The sequence below is a fragment of the Thalassophryne amazonica genome, unplaced genomic scaffold (assembly GCF_902500255.1).
Source record: "Thalassophryne amazonica unplaced genomic scaffold, fThaAma1.1, whole genome shotgun sequence".
Classification (NCBI taxonomy): Eukaryota; Metazoa; Chordata; class Actinopteri; order Batrachoidiformes; family Batrachoididae; genus Thalassophryne; species Thalassophryne amazonica.
The window spans coordinates 218,333-238,695 of NW_022986246.1; the positions used below are offsets into that span (position 1 = coordinate 218,333).

The 20,363-nt window shown below is 46.0% G+C and overlaps 1 protein-coding gene across 1 annotated transcript in view; it reads right to left on the bottom strand.

Moving 5' to 3' along the window:
- The window catches only part of LOC117505783, a 283,549-nt gene that overhangs the window by 28,920 nt on the left and 234,266 nt on the right, over nucleotides 1-20,363 (bottom strand). Inside the window, 1 exon segment of the mRNA XM_034165323.1 lies at nucleotides 16,785-16,997. Coding sequence (XP_034021214.1) covers nucleotides 16,785-16,997 — 213 coding nt within the window.

Below are 20,363 nucleotides of genomic sequence, written 5' to 3' on the forward strand. Positions count from 1 at the left end.
TCCTCCGCACGTCTTTCATTACAAAATCTCCTGTAAGAGTGGAATGTGCCGAAAAAGTGCTGATGTCCACCTCTCTTGCCATTTGTCTGGTAGTCAGACAACGTCCCGGATAAACACAGCCTTCACTTTGTAAATGATCTGGTCCTTCAGCCTGTCAATGGCCAATCGGAGCGCGGCGCGCCTCAGCCGCTGTAGGTTGTCTTAATCCGGTTGTAATGCTCCTTAATCTGTGTGATGCCCATTGAATCTTCACCGAAAAGCCATCTGAATTTTCCGAATGGTTTCCACCTGGCTGTCTCTCACAGTTTCTGGAAAAATTTTGATGCAGCAAAGCGGCAGTCCCTCAGCCATTTTTGTTGTGTGGGCCGCCAGAAGAGGAGGTACTGCTGGCCCACCACCAGAGGGCGCCCTGCCTGAAGTGCGGGCTTCAGGCACGAGAGGGCGCTGCCGCCATGGACACAGCCGGGGTTTGACAGCTGTCACTCATCAACTCATGACAGCTGTCACCCATCTCCACTTCATCAATCCACTCCATAAAAGCCGACGTCATCTCCACCTCGCTGCCGAGATATCATCTACCTGTGAAGGTAATTTCTCTGCTGACTTAAATAATAGTCTGAACTCTTTTGCAGCCGTTTTCCTGTGGTGTGCCTTATCAGCTGGATTGGCGTTTGGTGTGAACAGCGACGGCTATGCTTCACACCCAATCCAGATAAGTGGTTTAACAGGAGCTGCACGAGTGTGTGATTAGAGGTGGAGGTGACTTTCCACCTTCTGACTGTTTTGTTACTGGGTGTGCACACACCCACATCTCACTGTTTGTGCTCCTCGCCCAGCAGTAACCAGATCCGACAGTCGAGGACGGTGATCACCTGGGAATTCGGGACTTGCGGCTCCAGTATTCACCAGGTTCTGTGGCGGTGGAAATCGTGTGGTTCCGGCTCTTCTCAGGACAGACGTCTTCTATCCTCGAGCCTGCCCACACGTCACCTTTGTGTACTGACTGCTATCAGATTCTGTGATTGTCTGTATAATCGTTGTGCACATTCACAACATTAAATTGTTACCTTTTGGCTCATCTATTGACCGTTCATTTGCGCCCCCTGTTGTGGGTCCGTGTCACTACACTTTCCCCAACAATTTTCCTGACAATGAAAATCTGCCGAGGGGGCTGGACCACTCCTCCCACAAAGCCTGCTCACAGGCGAATGACGCAACCGACAGGCATGAAAAAACTCACGCATGCGCAAGAAGGTTTCAAGCTTGACTGATGCAATCACACGTGATTCAAATCCATATGGTTTTTGCAAAAAATAAAAAGGTCTGTTACTTTTCTAACAGACCTCGTATTGTTACATTCTTGTGTAAGTTACTGTAAATCGAGAGGGAAAATAGCAGTAGAAGAGAAGGACGTGTTTGGCGTGGGCTCCCATTTTTACCACTATACCAGTCCCAGCAGAAGACTGCCCCTCCCTGAGCCTGGTTCTGCTGGAGGTTTCTTCCTGTTAACAGGGAGTTTTTCCTTCCCACTGTCGCCAAGTGCTTGCTCACAGGGGGTCGTTTTGACCGTCGGGGTTTTTACGTAATTATTGTATGGCCTTGCCTTACAATATAAAGCGCCTTGGGGCAACTGTTTGTTGTGATTTGGCGCTATATAAATAAAATTGATGATTGATGAAATTGATGATGATATACAGTGCTTTTTTTTTTTTTTTACACAATTTATCTTTGCTAAATTTGACACCTACCACTTTGTTATTTAATTCTACTGTGTCGTCCCTTTTTTGTGCATAATGGTGACAAGTTTGAGAAAATATAACTACACGGGATCTGCGGCCTCTAAGCCGGACCGTGCCTTGGAGGGTAATGCTAAAGATTCAGCACCACCATCACCAAAGTCCACCAAGACAGACCTCTCGACGCTGAAGGTGGACATTCTGGCGTCAATTAAATCCAGTATGTCAAAGGTCATAAAGGCTGAAATGAAGGATGCTTTGGCAGAAGACCCTGGATTTATTAAGGGCAAACTACAGGCGGTGAGGGTGGAGGTGGCGAGCGGCACCACGGCCCTCCGTGCTGACCTGGACCAGGTAAAAGTCAGCATCAAAGATGTGGAGGACGGCCTGTCCACCTGGTCAGAGGAGGTGGTTTCACTGCGCAATGCCATGGCAGAGATGAAACTAGAGTTAAATGGACTTAAAAAGAAGTGTGAAGACATGGAGGGGAAACACACCAGCGTCGATTATTTTCACCGCACGTCCGGCGGGAGGAAGATGGGAGGAGAGCCGCAGGTCATCGTGGTGAAGCTGCTTTACTTCACCACGGAGATACTGTGGAGATATTGGAGCAAGAGCACCGTCACGTGCGTTCCGGTACAGAGAGGCACCGGTTATCACCGCTCCGGATGACACAGCGTGCGTGGCCAAAGCCGAGCAGCTTTCACCCGAGTCAAGAGGCTTCTTCACACCAGGCAGGATGTTCGGTACAGATTACTGTTTCCAGCCCGGCTCCGTGTCACTCACAGAAAGGAAACAGGGAGTTTACGGACCTGAATGCCACCATGGAAAACGTCCAGGAAGACACTGTTTCCAAGTGGAGCAGAGACGACGGGGAGTCAAATCCCTGTTTCCATCACATCTGCAGGTTAGATTAGCCTTTATGAGCCACTCATTTATCCTGCTGTATACGAGGTCTGTTAGAAAAATATCTGACCTTTTTATTTTTTGCAAAATCCATATGGATTTGAATCACGTGCGCTTGCATCAGCCAAGCTTGAACCTTCGTGCACATGCGTGAGTTTTTTCATGCCTGTCGGTTGCGTCATTCGCCTGTGGGCAGGCTTTAAGTGAGCACTGGTCCACCCCTCTCGTCGGATTTTTATTGTCAGGAAAATGTCTGAACGGCTGGAGCAGCGCTGCATCAAATTTTTCAAGAAACTGTGTGAGACAGCCAGGTGGAAACCATTCGGAAAATTCAGATGGCTTTCGGTGAAAATCCTATGGGCATCACACAGATTAAGGAGCATTACAACCGGATTAAAGACGGCCCACAGCGGCTGAGGGCGCGCCGCGCTCCAAGCGGCCATCGACAGACTGAAATGACCAGATCATTTCCAAAGTGAAGGCTGTGTTGATCCGGGATGTCGTGTGACTACTAGAGAATCAAATCAAATCAATTTTATTTATATAGCGCCAAATCACAACAAACAGTCGCCCCAAGGCGCTTTATATTGTAAGGCAAAGCCATACAATAATTACAGAAAAACCCCAACGGTCAAAACGACCCCCTGTGAGCAAGCACTTGGCGACAGTGGGAAGGAAAAACTCCCTTTTAACAGGAAGAAACCTCCAGCAGAACCAGGCTCAGGGAGGGGCAGTCTTCTGCTGGGACTGGTTGGGGCTGAGGGAGAGAACCAGGAAAAAGACATGCTGTGGAGGGGAGCAGAGATCAATCACTAATGATTAAATGCAGAGTGGTGCATACAGAGCAAAAAAACAAAGAAACACTCAGTGCATCATGGGAACCCCCCAGCAGTCTAAGTCTATAGCAGCATAACTAAGGGATGGTTCAGGGTCACCTGATCCAGCCCTAACTATAAGCTTTAGCAAAAAGGAAAGTTTTAAGCCTAATCTTAAAAGTAGAGAGGGTGTCTGTCTCCCTGATCTGAATTGGGAGCTGGTTCCACAGGAGAGGAGCCTGAAAGCTGAAGGCTCTGCCTCCCATTCTACTCTTACAAACCCTAGGAACTACAAGTAAGCCTGCAGTCTGAGAGCGAAGCACTCTATTGGGGTGATATGGTACTATGAGGTCCCTAAGATAAGATGGGACCTGATTATTCAAAACCTTCTTATAAGTAAGAAGAAGAATTTTAAATTCTATTCTGGAATTAACAGGGAGACAATGAAGAGAGGCCAATATGGGTGAAATATGCTCTCTCCTTCTGAAATGGCAGAAAAGGTGGACATCAGCCATTTTTCGTCAGAATCCACTGTTACAGGAGATTTTGTAATGAAAGACGTGCGGAGGCATTCGCGCGTCGGGACGAAGCCGCAATGGCGGAGAACAAAAGCAAGTCCGGGTTGGAAGTCTCACGGGACATGTTGTGACATGCCCAGCTCTCCACAATTTCTCGGATACTCACTCGACTAAAAAGCCACCGAAAGCCGTCTGAATCTTCTGAATGGTGGAAGACCTAACGCCATTGCGGCTTCGTCCTGACGTGTGAATTCCTCCGCACGTCTTTCATTACAAAATCTCCTGTAACAGTGGAATCTGACGAAAAATGGCTGATGTCCACCTTTTCTGCCATTTCTCTGGTAGTCACACGACGTCCCGGATCAACAGAGCCTTCACTTTGGAAATGATCTGGTCATTTCAGCCTGTCGATGGCCGCTCGGAGCGTGGCGCGCCCTCCGCCACTGTGGGCCGTCTTTAATCCGGTTGTAATGCTCCTTAATCTGTGTGACGCCCAGAGTATCCTCATCGAAAGCCATATGAATCTTCCGAATGGTTTCCACCTGGTTGTCCCTCACAGTTTCTTGAAAAATTTGATGCAGCGCTGCTCCAGCCGTTCAGACATTTTCCTGACAATGAAAATCTGACGAGAGGGGTGGACCAGTGCTCACTTAAAGCGTACCCACAAGAGAATGACGCAACCGAGAGGCGTGAAAAAACTCACGCATGCACACGAAGGATCTAGCTTGGCTGATGCAAGCGCACATGATTCAAATCCATATAGTTTTTGCAAAAAATAAAAAGGTTAGATACTTTTCTAACAGACCTCGTATTTGCCTTCATTATTATTTTAATTACATATAATACGTTTTTTGAGATTATTCATGTTATTGTTTATTTAATTATGTTGTCGTTTAGGCTGCTAATGGTTTCCTCTTACGGCTGTTTCACTTGAGAGTGTTTTTCAGATTTTGATTTGTTTTTAATTCAGTTTACTACTATTTAATAACTTTGTATTTCTTAATTAACGGGCAAAGCGGAGCCCAGAGCAGTTAATGTGGTTTCTTTTGTTTCCCTCCATATAAACACGAATGTGTGGATTTTTTTTTAACAGTTGTTTCTCCGTGTTTGTGTGGGAGATTCCGGGGTGGAACTAAACCGGATCCGTCTGTCTGTGGTGAACTTTTTGTGACCTGTGTGTATCAGGTGATATTTTCCTGATTATGACCAGTCGTATAAAAAACACCAGTTATGTGGTTGTAGGAGGTAAATGAGACGCTCTCCCAGTGATCTCAGTCTCAGTGCCAAACTGGGATGATAGCACATTTTTAATTCTCTCCTCTCAGATTTGCGAAACATATCATCACACAGTCTTCTGATAGGTGGCGCTATTCACTGTGTTCTTTCATGGCTCAACTGTAGTGCTGTGGAGAAGATCAATCTGACCAAGTCTGCTCGTACAATCGACTGTTTTCTAAAAACATATGGTGCAGTTGATGTGTGGCGCTTTCACAATCCTACCCCAAGACCGTCCTCATTCTTCTCCCTGGTTCATTGATCATATTTTGCTTGATAAGCGTGTTTTGCCGTTAGTGAGAGAGTGAATACGGAGCAATAGTCCTATCAGATGAAGGTCCTCTCATTATGGAGCTGATGATCCCAGGAACACTCTATTTATCATCCCTGGTGCCTTAATCCTTTACTTCTGTCTGAGGAAGAGTTTGTCCAGTTTATTACATCAGAAATGAACTTCCTTCTGGAGGTTAATCAAACACCAGGGATGTCACTCGGCACTGCGTGGGAGGTGTTAAAGGCCTACTGGAGAGGAGAAATAACTTCTGAGCGTGCAAACAAGAAAAAGACAAACTTGAAACGGTTACAACAGCTAGCTGATGAGATCTTACAAACAGGCGCTCAGTTGCTCCTTGTCTGAAGATGTAGTGAAGACACATCGTTCAGTGCAGACTGAATTTAACACAGGCTGAGTATTTAAGATCTAAATGTACACACAGTTCCTACAAACATGGGTAGAAGACCGGCCGCCTGCTCACACATCAGTTATGATAACGTAACTGATGTGTGAGAATAAACTATTCCAAAAACAAATAATGATCTAGGTATTGAATGTTGTGATAACGCTGAAATAAATGTGTTTTAGTACATTTTACTGCACCCTGTACACCTCAGAATCCCCAGCTGATCCATCTGAATGAAAAGAGTTTATTAACAACGTGGAGCTTCCCTCAGCAGAGTTAGAGAGAGACGTCACTGTGGCTGAAATAAATCGAGCATCTGGAAATATGCAAAACAAGAAGGTCCAGGGCCCAGATGGCTTTCCCACTGAGTTTTTTAAAAACTTTTTCAGAATTGCTTTCACCTCTTTTATTGTTAGTTTTTGAAGGATCATCTCCCACTTCATCACTGCCACTCTCCATGTGCCAAGCTGTGATATCATTAGGACTTAAGAAGGATAAACTGCAGCTCATATTGGCCTGTGTCTCTGTTCAACACTGATGCAAAAATCCTTGCAAAGGTTTTGGCACGACATCTTGAACATGTGGTCCCTACGACTGTCTCACCCAAAGAGGTGGGGGAGGTGATGGTTTTGTGGTTAAGTGTTGGGCTTGAGATCAGAAGATCCTCAGTTCAAATCCCAGCCTGACTGGAAAATCACTAAGGGCCCTTGAGCAAGGTCCTTAATCCCCAGTTGCTCCCGGTGTGTAGTGGAGGCTTTGTAGCAGCCTGACATCAGGGTGAATGTGAGGCATTAGTGTGTAAAGCACTTTGCATACGATTCCTGCTTCATGCGCATAAAGTCTCTGCCTGGTCAAGCCCACAACCGTTGATTTTGGTGTAATTTTCAGTTCAACTTTTTAAAAAATGGTACCAGTTTGTTCCCATGTCATGAGTATTCAGAATATATAAGCCCAGCTCTCCACAATTTCTCTTATACTCACTCAACTGGTAAGCACTGAAAGCCAAGATAGGCATGTCCCAACTTGTCCTCTAACACTCCAAAACGGAGGTGTTCCTTTGTCTCGCTTCATCAGCGAATCGGTCGTGACGCGCGAAGCCTCCGTGCAGCTTTCCATGACAAAATCTCTTGTTAAAAGTGAAATCTGCCGGAAAATGGCTGATGTCCAGCTCTTGTGATAACCAGAGAAATTGCACACGACAGTCCCGGCTCCACACAGCGATCCGTTTAGAAATGATGCGGTGGTTTCTGCCTCTCGATGGCGGCTCGGAGCGCGGCGCGCCGTGCGCCATTGTGGGCCATCCTTAAAGCTGTAGTAACACTCATTCTCTGTGAAGCCCGTAAAATTTTCACCGAAAGCCAGATAAATTTTTCGAATGGTTTCCAGCTGCCTGTCTCTAACAGTTTCTGAAAACATTCTGATGGAAAAAAAGTCAAAATCATTCCGCCATTTCCTCGCAATGAAACAACGACGAGAGGGGTGGAGCAGCGCTCACTCAAAGCCTGCCCACAGGCGAATGACGCAACCGACAGGCGTAGAAAAACTCACGCATGCGCACAAAGGTTCAAGCTTGGCTGACGTAAAACATATGAATCAAATCCATATAGTTTTTTTAAAAAATAAAAAGGTACGATACTTTTCTAACAGACCTCGTATATATATATACACTCAACAAAAATATAAACGCAACACTTTTGGTTTTGCTCCCATTTTGTATGAGATGAACTCAAAGATCTAAAACTTTTTCCACATACACAATATCACCATTTCCCTCAAATATTGTTCACAAACCAGTCTAAATCTGTGATAGTGACCACTTCTTCTTTGCTGAGATAATCCATCCCACCTCACAGGTGTGCCATATCAAGATGCTGATTAGACACCATGATTAGTGCACAGGTGTGCCTTAGACTGCCCACAATAAAAGGCCACTCTGAAAGGTGCAGTTTTGTTTTATTGGGTGGGATACCAGTCAGTATCTAGTGTGACCACCATTTGCCTCATGCAGTGCAACACATCTCCTTCGCATCATCCGTGAAGAGAACACCTCTCCAACGTGCCAAACGGCAGCAAATGTGAGCATTTGCCCACTCAAGTCGGTTACGACAACGAACTGGAGTCAGGTCGAGACCCAGATGAGGACGACGAGCATGCAGATGAGCTTCCCTGAGACAGTATCTGACAGTTTGTGCAGAAATTCTTTGGTTATGCAAACCGATTGTTCCAGCAGCTGTCCGAGTGGCTGGTCTCAGACGATCATGGAGGTGAACATGCTGGATGTGGAGGTCCTGGGCTGGTGTGGTTACACGTGGTCTGCGGTTGTGAGGCTGGTTGGATGTACTGCCAAATTCTCTGAAACGCCTTTGGAGATGGCTTATGGTAGAGAAATGAACATTCAATACACGAGCAACAGTTCTGGTTGACATTCCTGCTGTCAGCATGCCAATTGCACGCTCCTTCAAATCTTGCGACATCTGTGGCATTGTGCTGTGTGATAAAACTGCACCTTTCAGAGTGGCCTTTTATTGTGGGCAGTCTAAGGCACACCTGTGCACTAATCATGGTGTCTAATCAGCATCTTGATATGGCACACCTGTGAGGTGGGATGGATTATCTCAGCAAAGAAGAAGTGCTCACTATCACAGATTTAGACTGGTTTGTGCACAGTATTTGAGGGAAATGGTGGTATTGTATATGTGGAAAAAGTTTTAGATCATTGAGTTAATCTCATACAAAATGGGAGCAAAACCAAAAGTGTTGCGTTTATATTTTTGTTGAGTATATATATACATACATATATGATATGCACACTCTTAAGGCTATGAAATTGGCATTAGTAAAAAAAAAATAGAAAAGGGGGTGTTCACAATAACAGTAGCATCTGCTGTTGACGCTAAAAACTCAAAACTATTATGTTCAAACTGCTTTTTTAACAATCCTGTGAATCACTAAACTAGTATTTAGTTGTATAACCACAGTTTTTCATGATTTCTTCACATCTGCAAGGCATTCATTTTGTTGGTTTGGAACCAAGATTTTGCTGGTTTACTAGTGTGCTTGGGGTCATTGTCTTGTTGAAACACCCATTTCAAGGGCATGTCCTCTTCAGCATAAGGCAACATGACCTCTTCAAGTATTTTGACATATCCAAACTGATCCATGATACCTGGTATGTGATATATAGGCCCAACACCATAGTAGGAGAAACATGCCCATATCATGATGCTTGCACCACCATGCTTCACTGTCTTCACTGTGAACTGTGGCTTGAATTCAGAGTTTGGGGGTCGTCTCACAAACTGTCTGCGGCCCTTGGACCCAAAAAGAACAATTTTACTCTCATCAGTCCACAAAATATTCCTCCATTTCTCATTAGGCCAGTTGATGTGTTCTTTGACAAATTGTAACCTCTTCTGCACGTCTTTTATTTAACAGAGGGACTTTGCGGGGGATTCTTGCAAATAAATTAGCTTCACACAGGCGTCTTCTAACTGTCACAGCACTTACAGGTAACTCCAGACTGTCTTTGATCATCCTGGAGCTGATCAATGGGTGAGCCTTTGCCATTCTGGTTGTTCTTCTATCCATTTTGATGGTTGTTTTCCGTTTTCTTCCACGCGTCTGTTTTTTTTTTGTCCATTTTAAAGCATTGGAGATGATTGTAGATGAACAGCACTGTGGAGGTACGTTGTATATGATCTGGGATCAGTAGACTGAGACTTTGTGGTACTGTGGAGGTACTTTGTATATGATCTGGGATCAGTAGTCTGAGACTTTGTGGTACTGTGGAGGTACTTTGTATATGATCTGGGATCAGTAGTCTGAGACTTTGTGGTACTGTGGAGGTACTTTGTATATGATCTGGGATCAGTAGTCTGAGACTTTGTGGTACTGTGGAGGTACTTTGTATATGATCTGGGATCAGTAGTCTGAGACTTTGTGGTACTGTGGAGGTACTTTGTATATGATCTCGGATCAGTAGTCTGAGACTTTGTGGTACTGTGGAGGTACCTTGTATATGATCTGGGATCAGTAGTCTGAGACTTTGTGGTACTGTGGAGGTACCTTGTATATGATCTGGGATCAGTAGTCTGAGACTTTGTGGTACTGTGGAGGTACTTTGTATATGATCTGGGATCAGTAGTCTGCGACTTTGTGGTACTGTGGAGGTACCTTGTATATGATCTGGGATCAGTAGTCTGAGATTCTGTGATACTGTGGAGGTACCTTGTACTACCATCGACATTAACGCTTGTCCGATTGACCGGGACAAGTGTAAAATGCGATCGGACAAGCACAGTTCTAAATCGTTGTCCGACCGGACAAGTTGTTTTCTCATTTACATCCACGTCTTGTCTCGCACCTCGCAAGAAAGCGTCTCAGTTTGTCCCGCAACTCTCCACGCAGCGGACAATCGGAAACATGATAATACAGGGTTCTCCCCAGACAATGGAACAACAGCGCCGCGCCAGTGTTCTGACAGCGCCGTCAAACTCTGCTCTGCTATCAGGTAGTTTTTTAAATCCAGCCAGGCTGTTTGTGTTGAACTGCCCGCTGATTCAGAACATTTTCATCCAGGATTCATCTTTAAAAGAGCAGTTCTATTTCATTCCTCCTGACCACCAGAGGGCGGTGCTTTAGCACCTGGATAACGACATGTGCGCAGCACAGAGGTCGAGAATATATACCAACAAAGTACGCCATTGAATGTGACCTGGGTGACGTCACTGGTTGTCTTTATATACCAGACGCACCCAGCGCTCGCTTCTTTTCTACATTCTCGCATTCTTAGAGATTGAGAACGCATTTAGCTGCAATTGCCGCTCTCATTTGTAGCCTCGCAACCCTACCTTCGGTTGGAGCTACGTGCACTGCACACGTCCTCCAGAGGCTGCGAGACACGGCTTCACCATTTTTGTATTCTTTGACTGATGCCTGTCGTGAGTACACCTTCCTAAACGCCGGGTGTGCGCCTTTGCCGCTGCCCTGCTGGGTATTTTCCTCTGTGCACATTAGCTGTGTTGTTTCGATGAAAGCTGGCTATTTGTTTAGTTGTCACTAACCCCGTTAACTACGTGGTAGTGTGTGTATCAGAACCAGTATAGTGTACTGTGTTGGGCTTGCCGTGAGTGTTTTCCACTCCTTGAAGTACTTCTCTGCACTGCCGCCATTTGCTAAGTTTAACAGCTCCGCTAGCAGCTAGTGTTGTCGTCGTTGCTCTAAGTGACTTAGCACTTGGGCTGTGAGTTTTTCGGCTGTGTGCATCGTGTTATTACTGTGGCTGTGAGTGTTTCACGCTCCGGCCTTGTATTGCACTGTGAGTGCTTCACGCTCCGTGCCTCGTGTCAGTCTGACGGCTGTGAGTGCTTCACGCTCCGTGCCTCGTGTTACTATTTACACTGCGTGTGATTCACGCTTTGTCTTTCCATTTGTAACCATCAGGGCTTGCGTTAGCCATCTGCACGCAGTCCACAATGTTTGACAGGGCCTTTGTTGCATGGCTGTAGTACCTGTTTGGCTCCCTTGAGCCCAGATGATGGACATATGTTTTGCCCCTTGTGTCTTGGGATCGGATACCTGAGGGAAGTCCTGACTAGTGATGCCTGCCTTAATTGTGCCAGCATGCCACTGGCAGAGATCTGCTAGACTTGCGGCATTCGAAAGTGGAATATCTAGTGCGACTTTGGCCTCCAGCCCCAGGAAGGAACCAAAGCGCCGTAAACCGCCCACATGCAGGAAGCCCCTTCTGCTAAGAAGGTTACTCATGACCATTGATTTGGCTGAAAAGATTGAAACGTTGACTTCTGAGTTTGCTCAGATTAAGTCCTTGCTTCTGAATCTATAGCCTAGGGATGCAGTGGACAGTTCCTGTTGTCCCTAATGAGGCTGATCAGACCAATGTAGTTACTCAGCAGGAGGAAGATGTTGTGTCTATTGCTGCGACTGATTCCCTGTACATGACAAGTGATATAAATTGTGTGGAGGATGAGGATGAGAGGGGTCTTTCTCCAAGCCATTCATTAATGGGCTCTCACACTTCTGAGGCAGAGTCCCTGCCGCAAACTGGACCTGGACTGTCCTTTGTCAAGCAAGCTGTTCAGTGGCTTTATCCAGGCTTGGGGTCGACAATCCCCCTGCGGAAACCACCGCTTTAAGTGCCTTTTTCAAAGTCACTCAGAAGCCCTGAGTTCAACGTTCACAACCATATATCGCGGAGCTCCACCAATGCTGGGCGGACCCCAAATCACTGACCAATCTATCACAGGACTGCAGAGCCCTTAGCTCTATGTGTGATTCGGCGCAGTATGGTCTGAACCGTATGCCCGCCGTTGACAGCATTATTGCGAACCTGGTTGTGGCTCCAGCTGATGCTGCTCAGCCGGATGCCTGCTGCCCACGTCCTCAGTGTAGGGTCACTGATGACCTCCTCACCAAAAGCTATGACATAGCTGCTCGCATCGGTTGCCTAGGCAACTCACTGTCCCATTTAGCCCTTGCCCTCTCAAAGTCTTTGAGGGAGGCAGAGGTTGATGATGCTACGCAAAGTCTTAGTGATGCCTCACTCCAAACCTTTGCTTATATGTCCAGAGAGCTTGGCAGACCCTTACTATCACTAGACGTCAGGTGTGGCTTGCGCAGTCCCCCCTGTCCGAATCCTGCAGAGGCACACTCCGTTCGCTGCCGGTTCTTCCAGGCAAAGTATTTGGACCTGCGGCCCAACAAACTTTGGAGCATGCTGTTGAGGCTAGTAAATCTCGGCAACAGTTTGTTGACCTACACCGGTCTTCCAGACCTCAGCCAGTCAGACGTGCTACAGCTTTTCACTCTACATCCAGGCTTCCGCCGTCTCCCAGAGCTGCACGTGCTTTTGCAGTTGAGGGCCAGCTCTCCCAGCGGCCTGCCTTTCGGGAGCCTACGGGCAGACCCCCAAGAACTGAACGGTTTCACAGAGCTTCCAGTAATCGCGCACAGAGGTCCTCAGCGATGCGAGGCAGAGGTGGTTGGGTCTGACTGCCAATGTTTGGCCCCCAGCCGTTTTTCACGAAATCAACTCAGCCACTGGGAGGCTCAAGTTCAAGACCCATGGGTCATTTCAACCTGTTCGAGGTTACAGAATTGAGTTCAGATATCGTCCTCCAAAGTTCAATGGGGTGAAGAATGACTGTTGTTCCGACTCGGTGCAGTCTGCCGCCCTACAACGGGAGATTTTGGAACTCCTGGAGAAGGGGGCCATAGAGCCAGTTCACAGTTTAGACCAGCTCAGGGAGTTCTATTCAATTTACTTCCTTGCTCCAAAGAAGGATGGCGGCTTTCGTCCTATCCTCGATCTCTGACGTCTGAATCGTTATATCAAAGTGCTGCCAGTTTCACATGCTCCGCACAGTAGACGTCCTTCAAACTATCACACCAGGAGACTGGTTCACAAGTGTCGACTTAAAAGACAGCCTATTTCCATGTGCAGTGGCACCTCATCACAGGCAGTTTCTCCGCTTTGCTTTCGAAGGTCAGGCATACCAGTTCAGGGTGCTTCCTTTCGGCCTCTCTCTCGCCCCTCATACATTTACCAGATGTATGGCTGCAGCACTAACCCCACTGCAAGCTCTTGGATTAAGAATCCTACCCTACTTAGACGATTGGCTTGTCAGCACTCCGACTCAGGAGCAGGCGCACAACGACACAGCTCTTCTACTGAACCATGCCTCTCATTTAGGACTCACAGTGAACTTTGCAAAGAGTTCTCTTGTTCCCAGTCAACAAACGACCTTCATCGGCATTGCCATCAACTCCCTGACTATGACTGCATCGACATCCCCGCAGAGAGTGGACGATGTAATTCGTCTTGTCTCACACATTCAACGGCCTGTGATGCTACCTTTTGGTTTGCTGCTCCGGTTGATGGGCAAATTGACTGCAATGTCGCTAGTGGTACCTTTGGGACTTCTGTTCTTACGTCCCCTACAGATTTGGATCAACAACCTAGGCCTCAACTCAAAGTTGCATCAGCACAGGCTCGTACGACTCTCCAACCAATGCCTTCTGCACCTCAAACCCTGGGGGAACGTGGACTTCATCTGCAAAGGTGTCCCTCTAGGCTCCGTTCCTTCTCGCCGAGAGGTGGTTGTTACAGATGCATCACTCAAAGGTTGGGGGGCCATGTGGAATCACAGGATGGTGAGGGGTGTCTGGAGTCCTCAGGAGAACTCCAACAGAAACGTGCTGGAGCTTTGCGCTGTGCAACTGGCTCTCAAGCATTTCCTCCCGGCCCTGAGAGGAAGACATGTTCTTGTCCGGTCGGACAACACGTCAAACAGTCTATCACATAAACCATCAGGGGGGCACCAGATCCAATCACTCATTGGCAGAAACTCGGAAGCTTTCTCTATGGGCATTGCCTCGCCTTCAAAGTGTCAGAGCAGTTCATCTGCCCGGCGTACAGAACAGCGCAGCAGATTTACTCTCCAGACAGAAACCACCACGGGAGAGTGGAGACTGAACCCGATTGTGGTCAAATGATCTGGCAGAAATATGGGCAGCGGAAGTGGACCTTTTCGCTTCAAGCCACATCGACACATGGCCACGATGGTAATCCTCTGGAACCAGACAGCACGCTGGGGGCCAGGATGCATTGCTCACCCGTGGCCGGATTGCATCCTTTACGCCTTCCCTCCTCTCCTGCTGCAGATATTGACACTGCACAGGATAGATCAGAGCAGCCACAGGGTGCTGCTGGTTGCTCCATTCTGGCCTGGGAGGATTTGGTTTCCATGATTTCCAAACTCCTCGAGGGTGAACCTTGGGCTCCTCCGGAGAGAATGATTTGTTCTCACAGCTACAGGGGAGGATTTGGCACCCTTCACCCAGAACGCCTTTCAACTGTATGTGTGGCCGTTGAGGAGCCAGACTCCTTGTTAAGTTCTTGTGACCAGGCTGCTGTTCAGACTATCCTTAATTTATGTGCTGCTTCTACCAGGGCTTTGTATGACAAAGATGGAAGCTGTTTGTTGTCTGGTGTGTCTGCCTCCACTCCACACTGCCTCCACTCCCCACTGCTGATGCGAGGAGAGTGTGACTCCTTCATGACCTTGTTGGTATTAAGTCATCCAGGTGCTAAAGCACCGCCCTCTGGCGGTCATCCGGAATTCATAGATCCGTAGTTACATTCGTAACTCTCAATTTACTCCTTTACTTCTTCCAGAATTATTTTTTTTCATTCGTTTTTATGCACCAATGACACCAGATTAAATTACTTGTATGTGAGAACTTACTTAGCAATAAATTTGATTCTGATTTGACAATCAAATCAGTCCAGATTGTTCAAACAAGACAATTTAGAGGTTATATGTTTTTTTTTTAATAAGTATGCAATTCCACTCAAAAATGTTGAGAAAAAAAAAAAAAAAAGCTAAACTGTCAACATGACAGAAAACTGCACAGGTACAGTGTGTCATTTTAAAAGAAGAGAGCAAATGTTCTGTCCATCAAATTGTGTTTTTAAACTTTCAGTGTTATTTTTTTCTTAACACAGACAGAAAAATACAAAAAACAACTTTGATATTACAACATTATACAAACAATTTTTTTCCCCCAATTATGAACAATCACAGGAGAGAAACATTATGAGCTTTGTCTTGGTTAACGGATTAAAAGGCAGAGGCTGTGCATGCAATATGTAATAAAATGTATTTTTCCCCAGACACCCCTAGGTGACTCACACCATTGGCGTATGTATCACGTGCTTTTGGCACACTTCACGCAACTCACGCCTGTGGCGCTCGCTTGTCCAGACAACCAGCTTTTCCTATAGGACAAGTAAACCGCCAGGGTTACTTGTCCTATGGACAAGTACACTAAAAAGCTTAATGTCAGTGCCTGCTTGTATATGATCTGGGAGCAGTAGTCTGAGACTTTGTGGTACTGTGGAGGTAAATGGTAAATGGACTGCATTTATATAGCGTATTTTCCATCTGCATCCTGCATCCTTCTGGTCTCAAGCCCAACACCTTAACCACTAGACCGTCACCTCCCCCTACAGTGGAGGTACTTTGTATATGATCTGGGAGTAGTAGTCTGAGACTTTGTGGTACTGTGGAGGTACCTTTGTATATGAGCTGGGAGTAGTAGTCTGAGACTTGTGGTACTGTGGAGGTACTTTGTATATGATCTGGGAGTAGTAGTCTGAGACTTTGTGGTACTGTGGAGGTACCTTGTATATGAGCTGGGAGTAATAGTATTCCTGAGACTTTGTGGTACTGTGGAGGTACTTTGTATATGATCTGGAAGTAGTAGTCTGAGACTTTGTGGTACGGTGTGAGGGATACCTTGTATTGAGCTGGGAGTATAGTCTGAGACTTTGTGGTACTGGGAGGTACTTTGTATATGATCTGGGAGGTAGTAGTCTGAGACTTTGTGGTACTGTGGAGGTACTTTGGTATATGATCTGGGAGTAGTAGTCTGAGACTTTGTGGTACTGTGGAGGGTACCTTGTATATGAGCTGGAGTAGTAGTCTGAGACGTGTGGTACTGTGGAGGTACCTTGTATATGAGCTGGGAGTAGTAGTCTGAGACTTTGTGGTACTGTGGAGGTACCTTGTATATGAGCTGGGAGTAGTAGTCGGTGACTTTGTGGTACTGTGGAGATACCTTGTATATGAGCTGGGAGTAGTAGTCGGTGACTGTGGTACTGTGGAGGTACCTTGTATATGAGCTGGGAGTAGTAGTCGGTGACTTTGTGGTACTGTGGAGGTACCTTGTATATGAGCTGGGAGTAGTAGTCTGAGACTTTGTGGTACTGTGGAGGTACCTTAATATGAGCTGGGAGTAGTAGTCGGTGACTTTGTGGTACTGTGGAGGTACCTTGTATATGAGCTGGGAGTAGTAGTCGGTGACTCCGCCTAGGCAGGCATTACCAAAGGATCCCATCAGTCGGGAGTCGTTGCACAGGGAGGAGCTGCCGTATGGGGTGAACAGAGTCAGATCCACCCCCAACACTGGCTCCATTAGGGGCAGCACAGACAGCTGAGGGAATACAGTCAAAGAACCCATAATCAATAACCAATCACCATCCAGTTAAGAGAAATTTAGAAGACATTCACCTCAACATGTACAAGAAAAAAAAGACAGATGACCACACCCACCTAAACATGTATGAGGAGAAAGAGAGATGACCACACCCACCTCAACATGTACAAGAAGAGAGATGACCACACCCACCTCAACATGTACAAGGAGAAAAAGAGATGACCACACCTACCTCAACATGTACGAGGAGAAAAAAGAGATGACCACACCTACCTCAACATGTACAAGGAGAAAAAGAGATGACCACACCTACCTCAACATGCACAAGCAGAAAAAGAGATGACCACACCTACCTCAACATGTACAAGGAGAAAAAGAGATGACCACACCTACCTCAACATGCACAAGCAGAAAAAGAGAGATGACCACACCTACCTCAATATGTAGGAGGAGAAAAGAGATGACAACACCCACCTCAACATGCACAAGCAGAAAAAGAGAGATGACCACACCTACCTCAATATGTAGGAGGAGAAAAAGAGATGACAACACCTACCTCAACATGCCGAGAAGAAAAAGATAACCACACCTATCTCAACATGTATGAGAAAAAAAGACAGATGACCACCTACCTCAACATGCACGAGGAGAAAAAGAGATAACCACACCTACCTCAACATGTATGAGAAAAAAGACAGATGACCACACCTACCCCAACATGCACGAGGAGAAAAAGAGATAACCACACCAACCTCAACATGTATGAGAAAAAAGACAGATGACCACCTACCTCAACATGCACGAGGAGAAAAAGAGATAACCACACCTACCTCAACATGTATGAGAAAAAAGACAGATGACCACACCTACCTCAACATGCACGAGGAGAAAAAGAGATAACCACACCTACCTCAACATGTATGAAAAAAGACAGATGACCACACCTACCTCAACATGCACGAGGAGAGAAAAAGAGATAACCACACCTACCTCAACATGTATGAGAAAAAAAGAGATGACCACACCTACCTCAACATGTATATGAACCATCCCTGATTCTCAAGACCAGGCACCTAAGTGGCTCTACTCTACTCTTTTCTACTCTCCTATTTTACGCTTCCTTTTTTAGATATTTAGATATACCTTTGTATACTGGCATAGTTCCACCTTAGAATTGGAATATAATATAAGATACACCTTACTGAATTTTCATGTGCGAAAAAAAAGACAGATGGCCACACCTACCTCAACATGCATGAGAAGAAAGAGAGAGATGACCACACCTACCTCAACATGCACAAGGAGAAAAAGAGAGAACCACACGTACCTCAACATGCACGAGGACAAAAAGAGATGACCACACCTACCTCAACATGTACGAGAAAAAAGACAGATGGCCACACCTACCTCAACATGCACGAGGAGAAAAAGAGAGCTGGCCACACCTACCTCAACATGCACGACAAAAAGTCAGATAACCACACCTGCCTCAACATGTATGAGAAAAAAGACAGATGGCCACACCTACCTCAACATGCACTAGGAGAAAAAGAGAGATGAACACACCTACCTCAACATGCATGAGGACAAAACGACAGATGAACACACCTACCTCAACATGCATGAGGACAAAAAGACAGATGACCACACCTACCTCAACATGCACGACAAAAAGACAGATGACCACACCTACCTCAACATGCACAAGGAGGAAAAAGACAGATGACCACAGCTACCTCAACATGCACAAGGAGAAAGAGATGACCACCCCTACCTCAACATGCACGAGGAGAAAAGGGACAGATGACCACACCTACCTCAACATGCACGAGGACAAAAAGACAGATGACCACACCTACCTCAACATCACGACAAAAAGACAGATGACCCACACCTACCTCAACAATGCACAAAGAGAAACAGAGATGACCACACCTACCTCAACATGCACAAGGAGAAAGAGAGGCTCACCCTACATCAACAGCACAAGGAGAAAAAGGACAAATGACCACACCTACCTCAACATGCACGACAAAGAGAGAGATGACCACACCTATCTTAACATGCACAAGGACAAAAAGACAGATGACCACACCTACCTCAACATGCACAAGGAGAAAAAGAGAGATGACCACACCTACCTCAACATGCACGACAAAAGAGAGATGAACACACCTACCTCAACATGCACGACAAAAAGAGAGATGACCACACTACCTCAACATGCATGAGGAGAAAAAGACATAAAAAGACAAAACCGAAACATACAATTGGATGAAGGGAGCTACTTTGAAGATCTGGCTGTATTCTCCACATACAAATACTTGGGAATTGAACAAAATACTACAATTGAGCACAAAAATGAGAACGAAAACAACATAATACCTAAACCACTTAAAAAAATCTGCAAACAGAGTTGACACCAAAAAACAGATCACAGCCATAAACCCAGTTTGCAATACCAGTGGTGACCTATGGGTTTGGCTTAGTAGACTGGCCACAGCGTGAGCTTAATAAGTTGGACACAAGAACCAGGAAGATGCTCCTCCTCCACAAAGTCAGATACAGAAATGAGTGCATGGGCAGAATATATCTCCCTCGCAGAGAAGGCGGTCTGGGTCTCACTAAAATCAACCAGATTACAGAGCATCGATAATAAATATTGGACAGTACTTAAAGAGCTCTGAAGAAGAAATCATGAAAAAGGTCGCACAACACCACGAGAAGACCTTATCTGAACAGACCTCAATCACTAAATTGGCAAAAAAAAACTTTGGCGGAGAACTTCTACAACAGAGAGAAAGCAACAGTCTGATGCCTGCAACAAAACTCACAAGACAGACCAGAGAACAATACAGCAAAGAGAAGGAAGACATCAAGTGGAAAGATGGAAACAGCACAAAAGAGCCGGACGATTTCAAGAAGAACTCGAAAAGGATACATCGACAAAGTTGGATCAAAGCAGTGGCTAAAAACTGGAGAACTTGGTTTTGATGGAGAAATGAATTCTGATTGGAGCACAAGTCAGGGACTTAACAAATGGGCTTCAAAAAAAATGGCAGGGATCTGACAAATGACAAAATGACAATTCTGTCATACAGCTGTTGAGAGTTTAAACCATCTAACATCACATGCCAGATCCTTATGGCAGATGGACATTATACATCCAGACACAACAAGATCTGTCAATATCTCCACTTGAAGGTACATGCAAGGAACTGGAGATGGAATCAAGAACATGTCTGGAAGCACGAACCAGCACAGTCTCAGCCCAATGGAAAAGTAACTGTCTTCTATGACAAAGAGATCCCAGCAGGAAAGACAATTGAAGGAGGTGCAATCAAACCTGATATTGTCATCGGAACAAGCAAGAGAAAACAGCCAAACAGCCATCGATGTGACAGTCCCCAATGA